This window comes from Cyprinodon tularosa, unplaced genomic scaffold (genome assembly GCF_016077235.1).
Source record: "Cyprinodon tularosa strain WSP-4 unplaced genomic scaffold, ASM1607723v1 ctg68, whole genome shotgun sequence".
Classification (NCBI taxonomy): domain Eukaryota; kingdom Metazoa; phylum Chordata; class Actinopteri; order Cyprinodontiformes; family Cyprinodontidae; genus Cyprinodon; species Cyprinodon tularosa.
The window spans coordinates 491,623-512,547 of NW_024039429.1; the positions used below are offsets into that span (position 1 = coordinate 491,623).

At 37.8% G+C, this 20,925-nt stretch overlaps 2 protein-coding genes across 4 annotated transcripts; both read left to right on the plus strand.

The window, feature by feature from the left end:
- Positions 1-2,815: 2,815 nt before the first annotated feature.
- Positions 2,816-8,433, plus strand: LOC119771561 (protein yippee-like 5). 2 transcript variants are annotated; one of them, XM_038267617.1, is made up of 4 exons: positions 2,816-2,897; positions 6,056-6,125; positions 6,933-7,099; positions 7,633-8,431. In XM_038267617.1, exons 3-4 carry the CDS (start codon positions 6,959-6,961, stop codon positions 7,852-7,854), a joined length of 363 nt encoding a protein of 120 aa, XP_038123545.1. In that variant the 5' UTR covers positions 2,816-2,897; positions 6,056-6,125; positions 6,933-6,958; the 3' UTR covers positions 7,855-8,431. The 2 variants fall into 2 exon arrangements, with proteins under 2 accessions (XP_038123545.1, XP_038123546.1); XM_038267618.1 differs by having other exon boundaries at positions 2,825-2,897; positions 6,936-7,099; positions 7,633-8,433.
- Positions 8,434-9,801: 1,368 nt separating this feature from the next.
- slc35a1 (solute carrier family 35 member A1) lies at positions 9,802-20,920 on the plus strand. Of its 2 annotated transcripts, XM_038267615.1 has the most exons (8): positions 9,802-9,984; positions 10,200-10,380; positions 15,997-16,156; positions 18,185-18,337; positions 18,802-18,868; positions 19,000-19,176; positions 19,256-19,390; positions 20,200-20,920. In XM_038267615.1, exons 1-8 carry the CDS (start codon positions 9,975-9,977, stop codon positions 20,337-20,339), a joined length of 1,023 nt encoding a protein of 340 aa, XP_038123543.1. In that variant the 5' UTR covers positions 9,802-9,974; the 3' UTR covers positions 20,340-20,920. The 2 variants fall into 2 exon arrangements, with proteins under 2 accessions (XP_038123543.1, XP_038123544.1); XM_038267616.1 differs by lacking the exons at positions 9,802-9,984; positions 10,200-10,380 and adding an exon at positions 14,219-14,292 and having other exon boundaries at positions 15,907-16,156.
- The last annotated feature ends 5 nt before the right edge of the window (positions 20,921-20,925 follow it).

Sequence of the window (20,925 nt, forward strand, 5' to 3'; positions counted from 1 at the left end):
TTGATCATATGGCAAAAAATTAAGAATTGCTTAACTCATATTTTCTCTGTACGATGAAGACTCTACACACTGAATTATAGTTGTACTGCAACAAACATCTCTGAGGTCTTACCCTGTTCTTATGATGGAGAGAGTGAGGGTTCGAAGTTGACATGAAATATATGATTTTATCTCTTCAACAGAGTCCATAATAAGCTTTCAACCAGATTGTCTTAATTCAATAAGAGTGCTATAAAGTAAATAGCTACTGCAGGATGACTGCATTAAAGAATGATACAAATTGTTTTTGTTGGACAATAAGAAAAAAAAATCTGTGATACGGTACTAAAAATTATTGTTTTGGCTTTACAAATTAAAACATTAAGAATGCATAACATACCAGATAAAAAAAAATCAAAACTTAGTGTGCACTTTCCACCAAATGGGTACCTTAGATTACTCTTTTGAGAAAACATAGGAGGAGCCAGGGGAGATAAAAGGAAAAAGAGATTCTGGACATGGATGACATAACAGAAAATATCTGTTTGACCGTCTAACAGATGGGCTGTACTGATTGCTGATTGATCTTTGACAACATAAGACACAATAGTCTCGGTTATATAATTCAGTTTAAGATACAAGAAGTGTAGGTAGCTTCAAAGTCCACAAACAGGAAAAAAGTCTAATTGCTTACATTGCATCCACCATCTCATTGCTGTAGAATGAGCAGTAATGCTCACGGTTATGAACTATAGCAGTGCTTTCATTGGTGCATCTTATAATTCTGGTACAATTCTTAGTTACATTTACATATTTTGATTTAGTTCATGTTGAAAGAACATCTATTGCTTAGGATTAAGGTTTATCATATGACACAGCGATAGGTGAGACTGTTTTGGATTTACAGCTTGGTAGAAAGTGTGGCGTGGTTTGATCAATGCCAAATTATTTTTGAATTATCACTCACTGGCACGCTAGGTGCAGCTTGATATCTTGTAAATATCTTTTATTTTTTTAGAGATCAAATAAATCCATGCAATAAAAGAGTGGACCCAACAAATCAGATGATTTATGTCTCTAGATGGTTTTAAAAGGATTGTCTAATAATTTTTGCTTTATATCACTGGAGATGCAAACCATTGCAGAGAACAAAAAAACATATATCTTTATTTTTACATTAAAGCCTTATTTCAAAGGTGAAACAAAGCGATGGATTCCTATGTTCAAGATAACACTAAAACAGATAACATTAAAAAGATTTATAAAAACTTAAACCCAACAGGAAAAAAAAGCACAAATCTATTAGAATATGAATAAACACAAACTGTTTTTTCCACATTTATAACTGCACGATTCTTCCGTTTAAATTTTAAAAGCATATAACATATATAAGGAATGTACAGTAGGCTACTTCGTCCTTTCTCCCACACCTTAAGGAAAGTTGTGTTTTATCTTGCCTAAATTATACAGATGGTATGTTAATATGTAAAACGTCAATGCTGTTTGATGTATCATGATGTATTAAAACATGTTTTAAATGAAATGTATCAACAAACTGCATTGCTCCCTAATACGTTAAGGACTCCAGCTCTAACCAAAAATAATAATAAAACGGTGAAAACAACAAAAAATGCAACATGTGGCATTTTCCTGTGACCAGTGAAATATGTTAATACTTTAAAGCGGAGGTCTTCAACAGGGGGTCCGTGACCTCTAGGGGGTCCACAGAGGTACTGCATGGGGGTTGTAAAAGTTTTGGTTGATTAGACTTTTTTTTTTATATATTCCCCCTGCAATTTTTTTCCACTTATTGAAATGTCTTTAAATACACATTAACATGAATTCAACAAACTGTAGTAAACAGATAAATGGAGGCAGAAGATGTTTTTAGTCATCAATGCACAAATTCAGCAACACACAAGAGATCTTTCAAGCTGGGCACTGTTTCATTCAACACATGTCCCATCTACGAGGAATCAGAATCAAAAATACTTTAATAATCCCAGGGCGAAATTACTTTCATTACATTACTCCATCTGTAATAGAGTAACTATAAGACCAGTTTGATATAACACAATTTTATACAGTATCTATAATTAGGGGGTCCCCGCTCCATCTCACCATCAGTTTGGGGGTCCTTGGCCTGGAAAACGTTTAAGACCCCTGCCTTAAAGGTATAGTGGAGGATGATCTTTTTCCAGGTGGATCATCAAAATAAGTGGTCCTTCTAATTGTCAATCATTCAAGTGATATGTTTACGTAAGGCCGTCCTACGTACTCGTCCCCATTTTCACTTATTGGCAGTGAGTCTGACACAGTGGAAAAATTTTAGATCTTCTTTTGGAAAGTTAGCTTGTATGAGCAATGCAAATAGCAACTTTTAAACAGGGCGTGCACAAGAAGAAATTAGATCGCTCTCGCATGCGTTTAATAGGCATTCAGCAAAAGTTTAAAAACAACCCACTGGTATTGGTTTGCAAGGTTTGAAGAACATTCTTTCTTGAGAGCGGGTACAGGGTAGTGCATGTGCATTTTTTTTTTTATTTTTTTTTTTTTTTGAAATGGAGAGGACATGGACAAAAATCCTCCACTATACCTTTAAGAGATTGGAACTGTGGCGCTGTCAAACAGAAGGAAGTGCGGGTTTTAAAATAATGGAACAGGTTTTACTATGCTCATTTGAAAAATAAAAAATTCACAAGATTTTTATTTTAAATAAATACATCTCTATCGCCAACATAAACCCGAAGTAAATATGTTCAGTTTGATATGAAACCTACAGAATAAAGACGGCTAACATTTATTTTGAAAGTCTTGACCGGAAACCATGATTTTTATCTTTGCTAACTTGCCTTCTATTTCCTGGGATGCTGTTTTCACGAAAACAAAGCTGCTGAATCGAAGAGTTACAGTTGAACACTAGAAAATTTCTAAAGAAATTTTGAGGGGGGCCACCTACTGCCCGTCTGGGTAACTGGGCCAATACGGCCCTGGCAAGTGACATTGGGGCTCCCCAGACCAACTGCTTACGCCTTTGAGGGCTGCTGAGGGAAGGAAAGAGGGCTAGGTCATGGGCAAAGAGAGCTGTGTGCCACTTGTGCTGAAATCTGGGAAATAGACGTGCACAGCATATGATGCACAAGGGTAATATGGGTTGTCCATATTGAACCGCAGTGGGTAAAGCGCAGTTGGCGGGCTCCGCCCGCCTGCTAGGAGCCCTTGCAGCGATGAAAAAAATCACCAATGGCGGGCTCTGCCCGCCTGCTAAGAGCCATTGCAGTGATGAAATCACCAATGGCGGGCTTCGCCCGCCTTCTAAGAGCCATTGCAGTGATGAAATCACCAATGGCTATGAGCAATATGCCAGAATGTATGAGTGTGTATAAGGAAGAGGCTTTTATTCTGTAGAGTCCCTGTAGTGTTATTTTGAAAGTCTATCATGGATGTGCATCAAAAGATGGGTCATGCCCAGCAGTGATATAGAATCCATTTCCAAATGTTAAATCACTGGTTTTCCATGTTATTAGGTGAATAGCTGCTGTATTACAGAGTAAATGGGAGACTTTTATTGTGAAATTTGCTCTGGGGTGTGTTTTGAAAAGGTCACTAGAGTCTAATAAAAACAACCTGGAAGAGTTTGGGTCATAATGTTGAGCCATTTGCATCAATTATTGCATTAGTATAATCTAGAGGCTTTTATTTTGTAGGGTCCCTGTAGTCTTATTTTGAAAGTCCAACAGAGTTGTGTTTAGAGAAAATGTTCAGACCCAGCAATGATAGTTGATGACTTTCCAATCGTTAAATCACTCTTTTTCCATGTTATTAGGGCAGTAGATGAAGATGAAATGGGAGGCTTTTATTTTGAAATTTGCCTTAGGTTGTGTTTTAAACAGTCTCCTAGAGTCTATTCTCTAAAATGGGGTTGAGTTTGGGTCATAATGTTGAGCCATATAGGGCAATAAATATATGTAAAAAATATAGAGGCTTTTATTTTGTAGGGTCCCTGGAGTCTTATTTTGAAAGTCTATCAGTGTTGAGTGGCAAGGGAAGTGTCATGGACAGCAGTCATATAGTATCCATTTCCCAATGTTAAATCAGTGCTTTCACCCTCCATTAGATTAATATGTGCTGTTTAAAACAGCAGAGGTAAAATCTCTTTGAAGCACGGTTACCTTGACAACGCTTAACGAGCCTGTCAGTGACAGAGAGAAAAGCGCAGCACTATCGTTCCTTAGCTCTCAGGCTTTTTTGAATGGGAGCAACAGCTCCGAACAAACGACTGCTTAGCAAAAACCGTATGAGTTATTCAAAAAATTTCTTCACCGTGAGCGTCAGCAATCCTTCGACTCCAACTATGCCAACTTTGGTGTATGTGTGTCTTTCTGAACAATATTTATGACGAGTTGAAAACACATAATGTCATTCGTTTTTCTCCCCACTGCTGCTCCAAAACCAATGAAAAACGGCTCTGATTTTCATCGACTTTAGGTAGGTCTGGAGGGTTTTTAAGGAAAAGTATTAATCCTACCGTAATTCCGAAGACATTGTGTGAGTCCAGAGGTTTCAGCCTACAAACTGACCAAAAATGGTGACTGTAGCTCCAAATATGTGGCCGTGAGGCAAGAACAAAATCTTTTATCTTAAAAAAACGGCCGCCTCACACTAAGATGTCAGCAGCTGCACACTAGCAGGCTGCTGCAGAAGCTAACTGTCAGCTAGCTTCCAGGTGCTTACCCTCCAAACAAACGACTGCTGAGCAAAAACCGTAAAAGGTATTTGAAAAATTCTTTCAGTGAAAGAAACATCTATCCTTTGTCTCAGACTGGGGTAACCTTCATGTCTGTAGGTCTTTCACAACCCAAAACGAAGCACAAACAAAATGGTGGGTCCCACCTGCTCCTACCATTGGTTTAACTGCAGCAGCTCCTCTCTCATCTTTTTGCTGCTAAAGCACCCCTCCGAACAAACGACTGCTGAGTAAAAACCATAAATGATATCTGAAAAATTCTTTTTATCTAAGCGACAGCTATATCTTGTCTTCAATTGGAGTAACTTTCATGGCTGTAGGTCATCTACAACCTGAATGGGAAGAGAAAGAATAAGAAAAAACGGGTCCTCAGTCCTTAGCTTCTAACTGAGCTAGCTACAGCAGCTCACTGTCACCCAGCTTTCTGGTGCTTAAAATGTCCTCCGAACAAACGACTGCTGAGCAAAAACCGTATGAGTTATTCAAAAGATTCTTTCACCGTGACCGTCAGCCATCCTTCGACTCCAACTATGCCAACTTTGGTGTATGTGTGTCTTTCAGAAAAATATTTATGACGAGTTGAAAACACATAATGTCATTCGTTTTTCTCCCCACTGCTGCTCCAAAACCAATGAAAAACGGCTCTGATTTTGATCGATTTTAGGTCGGTCTGGAGGGTTTTTAAGGAAAAGTATTAATCCTACCGTAATTCCGAAGACATTGTGTGGGTCCAGAGATTTCAGTCTACAAACTGACCAAAAATGGTGACTCTAGCTATAAATATGTGGCCGTGAGGGCGAGTTTAAAATGTTTTTTGGTCTTAAAAAAACGGCTGCCTCACACTCTAGCTTTTCAGTCTCTCCACTCTAGAAGGGTGGATTTTGCTAAAACTTTGTGGCGCTTGAGGTCTGATTATACAAAAACCGTAGCAGTTATCAACATGCCGTCTTCAGTTTTAAATAGACGAAGGATTTATCTACAAACTGAGCTTTAAACTGTTTTTCTACATGAATGTATGCCGACACAGTGAAGTGCTGTTTTTTATGCTTTTTTTTCCCTCTCCCCATTCATTTCCTATGGGATTTTTTTTGCGACGTTTTCGCTAATAATTCGCGAACCTTCGGACTAATGAGAAAGTTTTATACAAGCACGCATCGCACCATTGGTCCCGACGCGTGTGCCAACTTTGGGCCCGATCCGCCAAACCGTGCGGGACTAGTTAGGTGCCGAAGTTTTGGTGGCGAGGAGAACTATAAGCTAGTATAATACGCGGAATAAATATGTGAGATAGTAGTAGGTGGGCCATGCCTTCGGCATGTGGCCCCCCTAATAAGACAAAAAGTCAACTATTTTTCGACTAAAAATCTACTTTTACCTTTTCTTTATTACAAATTACGAGGTAAGACATTAAAGGTCTTCTACTGGCTGTCTGGCAGTTCCATGTAAACATTAGCTGCCAAATATATACCTGGACTGCAATGCCGTTTTTTAGACGCTTTATTGACAAATAATAAAGTATAACGTTTTATATTATCTAATTAATGCCTTACAATTATTATAGATATGCAAACGGCGAGCTAATACTGAATTACAGTGAGGTTTTAATCAGTGAACCAGGCCTGAGGTTTTCTAAGTGTATTTACTACAAAGTCCAGTTTTGAGTTTTTTTTCTTTGATCAATCTAATTGTGAGTTGCAATAAATATTTCCCAGAAATGCACCAATCCAATATTTTTAGGCCCAGGTACCAATCTGATACCTGGGCTTGTCATGTGAGTGAAGGCTTTAGGCTTGACATACATTGTCAAAGAAAGAAAAAAAAAAAAAAAGCTAAATAAAAACCCAGCTCAGATATCATTCTACTTCTAATCAAATAAAATCTACAGTAGCAGCACAAGATTTAAGTGCACTTCCATGTAAACTAAAAACTGCTTTATTTTTGAATGTAAAATAAAACTTAGCAGCTTCCTAAAACTCAGTTTAAATAGCTGTAACTGTATATCTATTTAAAGTAATGATTGGATCAAAATGCTGCATTGATTCCCTCCATGATATCCACCCCAGCTGATTGGTCAATATCAAGGCCGATGTCTGATCCTGGTTTCTTGGATTGTTGCATCTCCACCATTTAGTTGGTTATTAACTGCCCTAAGAGTTTACTTGATTTATTCTTCATCTAAACTTAAGTTTTGCTTGTGTGCTATAAGAAGCTGTTTCCCTGCTGGTTGAGGAAATGGGCCGGATCTTCCTGGATCACATCGGTGGGAGTCGCCTCTTCTCCTGTGCCAACTGTGACACAATTCTGACCAATCGTGCTGAACTCATCTCTACACGCTTCACTGGAGCAACTGGCAGAGCTTTCCTCTTTAATAAGGTGCCCAATAAGTTCTAAAACTAGCTGTTAACTTTAGTTTGTAGCGACTGATAAAGCAGTAATCTTAATGGCTGCATATATCAATTTATATATATACAGAGATCTGTAAAGTAACTTAAGTGTTTGAAGAGATAAATTAAAAGCTAAAAACCTGAATTTTTGGACAAGTAGAAAATCCATTTCCTAATTATGTAAAGAATAGAATTACAATAATTTTAAGCAATGGGTGGGAAAAGCATATATAACCATCTACAACAGAATGGAATATAACAGTACACCGTTTAACCTTTGTTATGAGATTAAAACCAAAAATATGCAAATCTTTTTACATAAGAATAAGTTATTATTGAAAGATATTCATCAATCTGGAGGACAAGGCTATCTGGAGCACAAATATTTTTTACCCCACAAAGTAAAAGGTTGGACTCGAGAATAATTATTACTTTATGAACAATTAGGAATACCACATGTAGTTTTATGTTGGAAGTTTTCTATTTTTAGTCCAATTACAACAAGCAACTGTTGCCCTGCAGGTTGTGAATCTGCAGCACAGCGAGGTGCAGGACAGAGTCATGCTGACCGGAAGACACATGGTGCGAGATGTCAGCTGCAAGAACTGCAACAGCAAGCTGGGCTGGATGTACGAGTTTGCCACAGAGGAAAGTCAGCGCTACAAGGAGGGCCGAATAATCCTAGAGAGGGCTTTGGTGAGGGAGAGCGAAGGCTTTGAGCACATTCCATCTGATGCTTCATGAGTTCACCATCATTGCCAGTGTGCTCAGAGTCATATAGCTTTTCCCTCAAGCAGTAGTTCAACCTCTTGCATGGACAGTGATCACTTTGCAGGTAAAGCTGCGCCAGAAAATTAAAAAAAATGCTTCGATGGGTGTTTGTGGGAAATCCAGAGTTAAACGAGAATGGTGTTGCTTTCCTGCCCATTTTAGATTCCTCCAGTTGTGTTGCAGGGCCAGTAGGGTGCAGTGTTGTTCAGATGGTGGGAAATTAGCTGTTGCAAGAACAAATAGGATTCTCTTTTAAATTAAAGTGCTGAACTCAGAGGTGGAGCATTAAGCTAAATAACCCAAGCTTACGATAATTAGTGCTGTTTGCTTTATTTTTTTCTTTTGTTTCTTTTGTCTTTCTATTTATTTTCATTGTAGTGTTTATTTATTCTATTTAGAGAAAAAAGTTATTATTTTGGGCCTGTTAGATATTATTATTTAAAGTTACTCAAATAAAATACATTTCAGTAGAACAAACTTTGCCTCTGTGAGTTTCCATTTACCAGAATTTGTCATTTCAGTCACATGCATCATTGAGTATATTCTCTGCTAAAATTGTCTTTGAAGTTTTATTTAATTATTTTTTGAACATTTTGTAATTTTCTAATTATTCAAAGGATATTGGATGGCTATGTTTTCTAGCATGAAATGAAACGAAACATTTTTATTGAATCAATTTCTTATTTTGCATTGATTTTTATAATTTTTGTATAACTTTGATGGATTAATCCATTAATTTAGTGAGTGTAAGATATTTTATCTTCTAATTTAGAAGCTTCTAAGAGCAGTAATGTTAGAAATTAAAATATACTCTAATTATTCCACGCATCACTGTTTTGATTCTATAAATGTTAAAGACCTTAGGACTGTATGAGACATTTGAAATTCAGCATTTTTTCCCCGCAGCTTTTATTTCCTTTACATGGTCACAAGTACAGAACAACAAAATGAATTCTGCATTTAACCTGTCTCCTTTAGGAGCAGTGTGGGGTTAAGGGTCTGTGTTCAGGGAGCCAGAGAGGCAGTGGGGCTTGAACTCAGAACCTCTGGATTCCAAGTGCAATGCCCCAACAACTAGGCCATCACTGATGCTGCCTTGTTCATGATATTATTTGTATTAGCATTAGTATTTGTTCTTTAGCAATGTCCTCTGTTATGATATCTCATAACAGTTTGAGTCCAAAGTGAATACATGCTGGTCCCAAGTCTTATAAAATACCAAAAGCTGAAGTTCTTAGAGTTAAACGAACCAGAAATACATCATACTTTATGTTTTTATTTGATAAAAGAAAATAAAATCCTTCTTTTTCCATCCACTGTATAATTACACTATACTATACTTTGTGTTGAATGAATGAAAGTATGTCAAAGAAATGAATTATTCTTTGACATACTTTGTTCTACAACCATAATTGGAAAGAACTTGTGTTTTTTGGAGAAGCTAATAAGATGTCTTAAATCACAATACAAACATGGTACTTGGCTAAGTTGTTAGGTTAATTGTTTGAGGAATTATGTATTTTTTGTGCTCGGATACTTTTAAGCCTGATGACGTTTTTTAAATTTAATTTGGTAAAAATATTAGATATCATTTTCCTTTCACTTCAGTTATGAATGACTGGTATGTCCATTACATAAAATCCAATGCAAATGTAATACAAAAAAAATTCAAGAGAGAATGCTTTTGTGAAAACACACTTTCTTCTCTTGTACGAATATTAAATGGTTGCTTTACTAATGGAAAAAAAAAATTCTGATCATAAAAGAAAAATATGTTTGCACTATGGAAGAGGATTGCTACACAGTTACAACGTCACATGTTGATTTTAATTCCTTTGATTCTTCACATTTTTCACTTTTGAGCAGACAAAGTTTTCAGGATATCTTGGTGTGGAATGCAAACGCACCTTTGTAGTTGCGCTGCATTCTGGGAAATGTAGGAGGAAACCGGGAGGAAGAATTTTTGTTGTAGTGCTGGTTTGGCAGCTTTCAACCTCTGTGTCTGGATAGCTTCTGATAAATATACATGGCATGTAACAATAAGAGGGTAACTGACTTCCTTTCTTCTCGGACGGAGACAAAGCTGTGCGAAAATGGCCGTAGGTAAGTCATTCCCCTTCTTTTTCCTTCTCTAGTTATCTAACGTCAGCCCGACAAGCTAATGCTAGGTCGCGTGAGGGGTTTTAGCTGAAGTTCAGTTATAATAAAGTTATGTTAAAGCTGCTGCACTAAATTCAGACGTTTGCCCTCTAAACCAAACCGTACTTTTCACAATGCCTAAATTGTATATAACTAAATGTTAAACCCTTTCTCTCCAGAAAACGTGAGCGTGGTGTTCAAGGTGTACTGCCTTTCGGTGATGACACTGGTGGCAGCCACCTACACTGTGGCATTAAGGTACACTCGGACCATCTCATCAGGGGACCTGTACTTCTCTACAACTGCGGTCTGCATCACTGAGGTCATTAAATTAATACTGAGCCTCGTAATGCTAGCGAAGTAAGTGCTGGGACCATTTAGTTTACTTCTGCACAATAAAATAAAATAATAATTAAACTTTATTGATCTCACATTGGAAAAATGTACATCTGATTTAACCCACCCCTTTGGGGAGCAGTGGGCTGCCATTGTGCGGCGCCCAGGGAGCAGTGTGGGGTTAAAGGAATAGTACACCCAAAACATGATTAGCCTTAATTTTCTACTCACCCCCATGCTGAACAACACTCCGGAGTACTTTTTTGATATCTCAAATGCATCTGGAGATCTGGGAGGCTTCTTGCTGTCTGCTGACATTCAAATAATGGAGGTCTACGGTGCCCGAGACAGAAAGGTCCATAAAAGTCCACAAAAAACGTGTCAATATTCCTCCATACTGCTCGTCCAATGTATTCCAAGTGTCCTGAGTGGGTAGCATCCAGAATTTACTCGAAACGAAGTCCTTCAGAATAGTTTTAGAGCATAAACAGTAGTGTATAGGATTTCCTGAAAGCGCGCACCTGCGCGTTCACGACGCTACGGAAGCCGGCAGACCAAACCAGATGAAAGTGCGCATTCAGCGTCTGCTCTGCCGATAATGCAAGCGTAGAAGAAGAAATGTGCTGTTTACCTGTGCAAAGAAAGAAACAACGAAAGAAAAATGTCTAAGGACTTCAGTGTTGAGGAAGAGCATGAGTTCTTTGCCGAGCTGAATGCGCACTTTCATCTGGTTTGGTCTGCCGCGGTTTCCGTAGCGTCGTGAACGCGCAGGTGCGCGCTTTCAGGAAATCCTATACACTACAGTTTATGCTCTAAAAACATTCTAAATGACTTCGTTTCAAGTAAATTCTGGATGCTACCCACTCAGGACACTTGGAATACATTGGACGAGCAGTATGGAGGAATATTGACACATTTTTTGTGGACTTTTATGGACCTTTCTGTCTCGGGCACCGTAGACCTCCATTATTTGAATGTCAGCAGACAGCAAGAAGCCTCCCAGATCTCCAGATGCATTTGAGATATCAAAAAAGTACTCCAGAGTGTTGTTCAGCATGGGGGTGAGTAGAAAATGAAGGCTAATCATGTTTTGGGTGTACTATTCCTTTAAGGGTCTTGGTCAGAGAGCCAGAGTGGCAGCCTGTGGGAGTGGGTTACGAACTCACAACAACAGGATTCCAAGCCCTATGCCGTAACCCAGGGGTCGGAAACCCAAACTGCTCAAAGAGCCATATTGGACCAAAAAAACAAATCTGTCTTTTTGTTGTTGCATTGATGAAATAATCGAAACACGATAAAGGAATCTTTCTATTGTGGACGTGTTTCTGTTGGGAGGAGTTAATTGAGCCATGAGGAACCAAGCAGGAATGACATCCATCAGAACAGAGCTCTCTAACCCTGAAATCCCACATCCTCCGTCATCAGTGTTCATTGGTGATATTTATGCTTTTAGGATTTGGGTAAAAAATGGAAGAAAGTTCACATCCCTGCATCAGAGCGCTAACTGTGGGATCTGTGGACGGTTTTCCATCCTTGCAACCAAACTAGCAGCAGTAGTGGAGTTTGAATATGCAGTTCACTTCTTAAATCTATATTTGCGCTCCTCTAATTTATCCAGTTCTGCAATCACACTTTTTCTCTCCCTCCCAGCTTGGTGGACGGCTGCATATTTAGCTTGCCTTTCCAAATTTTTTCTTTTTATTTTTTTACAACCTCTCATTACAAAGCAAAAATGCGGGCAATCCTTCCACATCGCTAATGAAAGCAAATGATTCGGTCCATTCTTTGAATCCTCCTTTCTCATCAGCTATCTTCCTTTTTTCCCTTGGGGATCCATGGACCGAGACACACCTGCAGCTTTGTTTCCCTGGCACTGCGCCACACTGGTTGCAAGTTATGACCACGGATCTCTATGGCTATGACGCAAATTATCATTTAAATTTATTTATTATACAAAAGTTTACAGCATTGGAAGACATAATTCTTTTTTTTTTTTTTTTTTTGCCTCCTGAACACCATATGAAAACAAACAAACAAAAAAGATTTCATACATTTTTAAAAAAGCTCCAGGGAGCCGCAAGGGGGACGCTAAAGAGCCGCAGCTTGCCGACCCCCGCCCTAACCACTAGGTTGCCATTCACCATCAAAGTTATTTTTGTTTACAAGTTCTTAAACAAAATTTGTAATGTCATGGAAAAGATCAATTATTTACATAACTCGGTAAAGAATGTATCTTGTTTTACACAGACCTCCTACTTACAGTGCGAGTTATTTGAAGCATTTATTGCTGGTTGTTTAGATGGGAAGGGCAGCTCACGTTAAGCTGGAATTTATTGTCTGACTATTTCAATTTGAAACACTTAAAAATAATGAAATCAATTATTTTGCAGACACAGTCATTAGGGAACTCGCCTTCCACAAAGAAAGGTTAAGCCACACTAATACAATTGTTAAAGAAGCTAGGTGTTTATATTTCTGTATTCATGTATATTGAGAGAAAGTTAAGTGGAAGAAAAAAACTTGTGTTAGAACAGACAGGTATAAACTATTGCCTTATAGGAATGATTGGAAGAAGATTGGAGAGGCATGGAACCCAAGCTGCATGGACCAATTTTTAAAGTCACTGACAACTTTGGATGATGTGTCATTTGGATGCCTGTCCACAGTGTTTTATCAATTTAAAGGTAAATGCAGCCATCTATCAGGACATTTTAGATCACTTCCCTTATAGAAGTTTGGTCTGATTACGTTTGTCAGCAAATTTGTCTTACTGTCACAAGTTACAGTAACAAAATTTAGTGACCAATCAATGAAATTAATCCTTCCAATAAAGACCCGGCCCCAATTTAGATACTACTCCATTGTAAAGGTGCAAGGCATTTGTGATGCATCTATAGGCTGAACACTTTGTCCTTTCTTTGTCAAACACCCTGACCTCACTAAGGTTATATTAACACTAGGAAAATCTTTTGTTCTACTTGTTTAGTTTGGACCTTGCAGACTTTTTTTTTCATTAAGGACTTGAAGGTATTTTGTATTTAATTCTGTTAAAGCATTTCTCATGTTAAGTTTTCCACCTGTTAAAAAACAAAAAAAGGTGTTGAAATGGTGATGCAGTTGGAAGCACTATTGCCCAGCAGCAAGGAGGTCTGAGGTTTGAATCCCACTGTAGGCTCTTTCTGCAGTGTGTGTGTGTCTTCAGGCGATTGTATGGGTTCAACCCTTGATATTTCAGCCACTCCCCACTGTCCAAACAGGTAGCGGAGGATGAGTCTCTCTCAGTTGCCCTCTGTCATAAGTTTGTGCATATTTGGCTGTCCATTCTGTGCGTCTCTATGTTGCCCTATTATTGTTGGGCAGCAACTCCAGGGTGTAACTTGGCTTTTGCCTAATGGCTGCTGTACAAAGCCTGGTTTTTGTGAACAAACCTGTTCCAGACAGATAAGATTTCCCCAGTTGTATAGATGGGAAGTATTTCAACCAAATGAGTGTTTAAAAAGAAAAAAAGAAAAAGGAAAAAAAAAGGTCAAATTGAAATTAATTTAATAGAATTCATTATCTTTCACATATTTATTTTATGCAACTGAGCTCGAATTCAAATTATGGTGAAATTTACAGAAACCCACATTGCGACTAAACTTGTCAGGTAAAGGAGATGCAGGTCAATCTGTGAGCAAATAATTAACATATTTATACATAAACAAAATATCTATTCTGCTTTACGCCCTATTTACATTTTATCTTTTGGTTTTCATACATTTTATACCTTGAGAGATTGAAACAAAGATTGAAGACCATTGAAACAAAGAAAATTTTTTTCAGCCTTTAGAAGTTCTCCAAAACCTGAAAAACTGAGAGCTGCTGAACTGGTTCTGGCATGTTTTTTTTATTACAATGTTCTCTTCATGCTTTGCTCACCACATGTCTGTTACTGCATACAGGTGCTGGTCATAAAATTAGAATATCATGAAAAAGTAGATTGATTTCAGTAATTCCATTTAAAAAGTGAAACTTGTATATTATATTCATACATTACATAAAAACTCATATATTTCAGATGTTTATTTTGTTTAATTTTGATGATTACAAATGACAACAAATGAAAATCTCAAATTCATCATATCAGAAAATTAGAATATTACTGAAGACCAATAAAAACAAAGGATTTATAGAAATGTTGGCCAACTGAAAAGTATGAACATGAAAAGTATGAGCATGTACAGCACTCAGTATTTAGTTGGGCCTCCTTTGGCCTGTATTACTGCAGCAATGCGGCGTGGCATGGAGTCGATCAGTCTGTGGCACTGCTCAGGTGTTATGATAGCCCAGGTTGCTCTAATAGTGGCTTTTAGCTCTTCTGAATTGTTGGGTCTGGTGTATTGCATCTTCTTCTTCACAATACCCCATAGATTTTCTATGGGGTTAAGGTCAGGAGAGTTTGCTGGCCAATTAAGAACAGGGATACCATGGTCCTTCAACCAGGTACTGGTAGCTTTGGCACTGTGTGCAGGTGCCAAGTCCTGTTGGAAAATGAAATCTGCATCTCCAAAAAGTTGGTCAGCTGCAGGAAGCATGAAGTGCTCTAAAACTTCCTGGTATGTGGCTGCGTTGACCCTGGACCTCAGAAAACACAATGGACCAACACCAGCAGATGACATGGCACCCCAAACCATCACTGACTGTGGAAACTTTACACTGGACTTCAAGCAACGTGGATGAAGTGCCTCTCTTCTTTTCCTCCAGACTCTGGGACCTTGATTTCCAAAGGAAATGCAAAATTTACTTTCATCAGAGAACATGACTTTGGACCACTCACCAGCAGTCCAGTCCTGTTTCTCTTTAGCCCAGGCAAGACGCTTCTGACGCTGTCTGTGGTTCAAGAGTGGCTTGACACAAGGAATGCGACAGCAGAAACCCATGTCTTTCATACGTCTGTGTGTGGTGGTTCTTGAAGCACTCACTCCAGCTGCAGTCCACTCTTTGTGAATCTCCCCCACATTTTTGAAGGGGTTTTGTTTCACAATCCTCTCCAGGGTGCGGTTATCTCTCTTGCTTGTACACTTTTTTCGACCACATCTTTTCCTTCCCTTCGCCTCTCTATTAATGTGCTTGGACACTGAGCTCTGTGAACAGCCAGCCTCTTTAGCGATGACCTTTTGTGTCTTGCCCTCCTTGTGCAAGGTGTCGATGGTCGTCTTTTGGACAACTGTCAAGTCAGCAGTCTTCCCCATGATTGTGTAGCCTATAGAACTAGACTGAAAGACCATTTAAAGGCTTTTGCAGGTGGTTTGAGTTAATTGGCTGATTAGAGTGTGGCACCAGGGGCCATCAATTTTGAACCTTTTCACAATATTCTAATTTTCTGATATGATGAATTTGAGATTTTCATTTGTTGTCATTTGTAATCATCAAAATTAAACAAAATAAACATCTGAAATATATGAGTTTGTATGTAATGTATGAATATAATATACAAGTTTCACTTTTTAAATGGAATTACTGAAATCAATCTACTTTTTCATGATATTCTAATTTTATGACCAGCACCTGTACTTTAACAGCAAGTTTTAATCAACTTTTATATGTACGTGTATTTTCCTCATCAGTCTCATTGTTTCCCTTGTCTTTTAATGTCTCCAGAGAAACAAGTAACCCTTTACGGCTCAAGAACGCCATAGTGGAGCACATTTTTTACAGCCCAAAAGAACTGCTTAAACTGAGCGTGCCTTCGATAGTGTATGCCGTTCAGAACAACATGGCCTTTGTTGCACTCAGCAACCTTGATGCAGCAGTTTATCAGGTAGGAAATTGTGTTCTTTTTTTCTGTTATTCATGAATTTCCATAAAACTGTGTTCTGGTAAATATTGTCAAAAGTGGGGAAAAAAATTGCTTTAGAGGATAATAAACATAGACTTGGTTTAGAGAAATTATTATAAACCTGTGGCTTCCTACAGCTTAAAATATCAGAAAGGTAAACTTCAGATTTTAATGTCCACGTTGTTGCTGTTTATTTCCAATTAGAAACTGTTAACCTCAGATTGATGAATGTTCAATACGTGTCGCATCTAAAACAGAAAGGTGACACTGGTATTAAAATACAGGAGGTGAAAAGAGATTTTAGACACACTGAGAGAGATTTTGGTCTAAACCCAGAAAAAAATAACTGGTTTCAATGGAAGCAAGACGTACAGGAGCCGAGAGCGGTTGTGTCCCTCCCTTGCTTTTTTACGATGGTTTTCTGAAGATAACAAGTTAAAGTCATTATTTAAAGATGAGAGCCGTTTCCCCGTGGTAAAGGAAGAATCGATCGCGAGAAAATAAACCACGAGATGATTTATGTGAGTTAAACCGATTAGCCCTTCATCCTTCAATACCACAACAGCAGGAGAGGATTTATAAGTCTAAGTCATGTGTAATTCTATGAATAGTCCAACTTTTACGTAATGAGACGAGGTTGTTGTTTAGAGGATTTGCTTCCACATTTGATTCATGATAATAATATCATTATGAGAAAAAAAAAAACTGTTTTCTCGTCATTACCAGATAAGTATCTCTTCCTCCCGAAAAACAATTAATAGCTTAACATAGATAATGAAATGGCTGTCATTATCTCGAGAAAACAATAAAAAAAAAAAGCATTTGTGTGCGACTGCTCCCAGCTTCTGTAAAGACAAGTAATTTTCTAAGAATAAAACACTAGAGTGGTCGTGTGGTTTAAATGTCCAACATCCTTAAATCTCTAGAACAGTAGTTCTCAAACCTTCTCCTTTAAGCATCACTGCCCTGCATGTTTTAGATGTATCTACAGGTATCTTTCCATTAAACATCAAATTGCGCAAATTGTACGGTAATTACAAAAATTAATTCGGTAAATGAAAGCACTGCAGTTTCGATAAAAAAAACTAGGGTTGCAACTAACGATTGTTTGCAAATCAATTAATCAGTTGATTATTTTTTCGGTGAATCGAATAATAATCAGATAACCAAAGGTTCCTTAAAGATGTTTTATGAAATTAGACCCGGTGAAAATAAAACTTTTCTACTTGAGGAGTTTACATATTTTCTTTACAATTTTGATATAACTGCTCTAAGTGGGTTGCTCTGTCAGCTAAATTAATTTTTTAAAGTCTCTAAACTCCAGTTAATGATTAATTGATTACTAAATAAGTTGACTATTTTAATAATCAATTAATCCCGATTAATCAGATTAATTGTTTTAGCCCTAGTTTACACTTTGAGAGGTTGTTTCGGTTTCATTGAAATCCTTATATTTCACAAAACTGCAGTGGAAACACTTTTATCACCTCACACAAGTTTGTCAAAAGATGATGAAGAAGAATGGAAATGGTTATAGTAGTTATGATGGCACCCACTAGAGCTGCTGCCATGTTGTTTTCAGACTCATTGGAAAACAAATGTATTCATGTGTTATTTAAATTATATTATTTATTTATTTATTGGAAATACCACAATTGCAAAACTTTGCCTTTTCTAATTCAACAAAATATTAACATGGTTTTGCACCCGCTTGTAATGGAAATGTAGCTTCTGTTGCAGCACACTGGATTTAAATGAGTGCACAACATCCTCAGCAGTTATCAAGCCTGATATTTGTTTTTGTAAATGAGTCAGGTGTGTGGCTGCTTTGGCAAATCTAAAACGGGCAGGGCATTGGTAGTTGTGGACCAGGGTTGAGAACCACTGGTCTAGAACTGCTTATAAGTTTAGTTTACTGCTATAAATAATTTCTATATATCCAGTATATTAAAGTTAAAACTTGCTTTAGATGTGTCCTTCATTAGATCTATTTTGTGCTTTTCTGTGTAGGTGACCTACCAGCTGAAGATTCCATGCACTGCCTTATGCACTGTCCTCATGCTGAACCGCTCTCTCAATCGGCTGCAGTGGTTCTCCGTTTTCATGCTCTGTGGTGGCGTAACGCTCGTCCAGTGGAAGCCTGCAGAGGCTACCAAAGTTCAGGTACGGTTGCTAGTAGTTGCTGATGACGATTCTCAGTCATCCAGGTCATAGTCATTCTGTAACAGTAAAAAAAAAAAAATCCACTGGACTTGGTTTCCAAGATTTGAAGACGTTTCGCTACCTTTCCAATCCCGACAATCTCCCCTTTTAATGACTGACCTTCAGAATCATAGACTGGTTTCAGATATTACAGGCTAACAATGGAACCAAACGACCCACTCATCGGTTTCCATTTGCATGTTTCCAAGCAATGCAAGGCCTTATCTATATAAAGACTCAAACTCACTGCAGATCCAGACATTTGAATTGAGAAAGCTTCCTGGAGAGGTGGCAAAACGTCTTCAAATCTTGGAAACCAAGTCCAGTGGATTTTTTTTTGTTTTTACTTTTACGGAGTTACTAGTAGTGAGGTTTTACTCGTTCTGATCAGTCCATGTTTACCCGTTTTTCTTTTCCCGCTGCAGATTGAACAAAATCCCTTCGTTGGGTTCATGGCCATTGCTGTCGCCGTTCTCTGCTCTGGATTTGCAGGTGAGGTTGTGAGCGAGATCCTTTGAAAGGGGCTGCTTTCTTTATGACTTTATTATACATGTTTGTATTATTTTAGTCGTCTACTCACAGGTTACTTTTGTCTTATTTTATTTTTATTTTTTTAAATCGAGGCGTGTACTTTGAGAAAGTGCTGAAGAGCTCAGATACATCTCTGTGGGTCAGAAACATTCAGATGTACCTCTCTGGCATTCTCGTCACCCTGATTGGTGTCTACATGAACGATGGAGAAAAGGTCTTGGAGAAGGGCTTCTTCTATGGTTACACCCCATCGGTGTGCTTTGTTGTATGTAAGTACTGCAGAACCTAATAATAATTTTTTTGTTAAAATTGTAAATTTATTTGACACTTTTCTTTGTGTTTTTGCAGTTCTGGCCAGTGTTGGTGGCCTTTATACGTCCATAGTGGTGAAATACACAGACAACATCATGAAGGGCTTTTCTGCAGCAGCAGCCATAGTTCTCTCAACAGTTGCATCAGTCATATTGTTTGGACTGCAGATAAGTACGTTTCAGTAGATGTCATGCAGTATACTATGTAGAAGCATTTACTGCAATTTGTAAAAAAAAAAAAAAAACACACACACCACCAGGTTCTGAAAGATGCAAATGCAAAATTAGAACAGCACTTTCTAGTACACTGTTAAATTTCGATCCCGCTTTTGAATTCTGAGTCTGTTGATAGATGTTCTTTCATGTTTGAAATTAGAGATATTCTAAACTCTGGGTCCCTCAGTCTAAAGCAGTCTGGTTAAAAATCTAAATCCTCTACAGAAGTCAGAAAAGTGCAGTTAGAAAGCATGATGATGTAGGTTCATAAACTGTACCTGGTCAATCCATAAGACCTGCACGCATGCAAACTAAAATACTGTTTGTAGGAAACGTGGCGTTTTTGAGAAAAAATATATTTTATATGTTTTAAGAGTATGCTGTGTAGGGTTAAATAATCCAAACAGAAATTGAATAAGGGAATCAATATCGGTTTTCCCATGACTGATGGCTTAATCTAATTAGTTTGTATTAGGGCTGAAACAATTTATCGGATTAATCATTTATTGAAATAATCGTCAAATTATTTAGTAATCGATTAATCCTTAAATGGAGTGTAGAGACTAAAACATGCCTTTAGCTGAAAGGACAACCCACTTAGAGCAGTAATTATACCAAGAGACTTAGGTCTCTGGCCAGCTGGTGTAAATATTTTAGAAAGTGTTGGTCATTACTGAATTAAATATTGAGAACTATGATTATAAACACATGGTAAAAGTTTTCTTTAAGCTGTGTTTTTGTAAACTTTTCTTTTTTTCTTTGCAGCATTCACATTTGCTTCAGGGGCAATGCTTGTGTGTGTTTCCATTTACCTGTATGGACTTCCAAAGCAGGACACATCCAAAGTGTCCCGCTCAGAGAAAGAGTTGGACTCAGAGTTAAAACAGAAGCTGATCAACGTGTGAGCCACTAACTCGCAACAAAGGACTCTCTGTCAGAAGGTTGAGGTCTGTTTTCTGTGGAGCTGCAGGACTTCGTAAGGTGACCCAAGAGTCGTTTTTCACATCAACACTGAACTGGGTCCCAGATTTTATTTGCTTAATGACAAAGATGAAGGTTCTCCCTTCATGCACATATAATAGATGAAGAAACTTTAATTTAAAAGTAAATTTTTTTTTTTTGAAGGTGATCGAAGAAAATCTTTGTGTTTTGGGAATTTCATTGAACAAGAACGTGGGGGGTGGGTACATCTCTGTAGTTACCTAAAGTTTGTCAATCTGAGGAGGTGGGTTTGTTGGATCATAAATTCATCTACAGTAAAGTAGAACATCTGTATATGTGGCACATAAATAAAACCACTTCACGTAATAAATACTTTATGTTAATAGTGCAGAATATCAGAGGTCCAAATGGCCAAGCCTGTAGGTGCACAGATAAAAACAGACCAGTGCATGCTTATTTTTATTAAACCTCTTCAGTGTCTTTTGTATACACTTTTTATTGTGTTTTGGATGTTATTTTGAAACTAATTAAAACTTAAAGACAATGGAA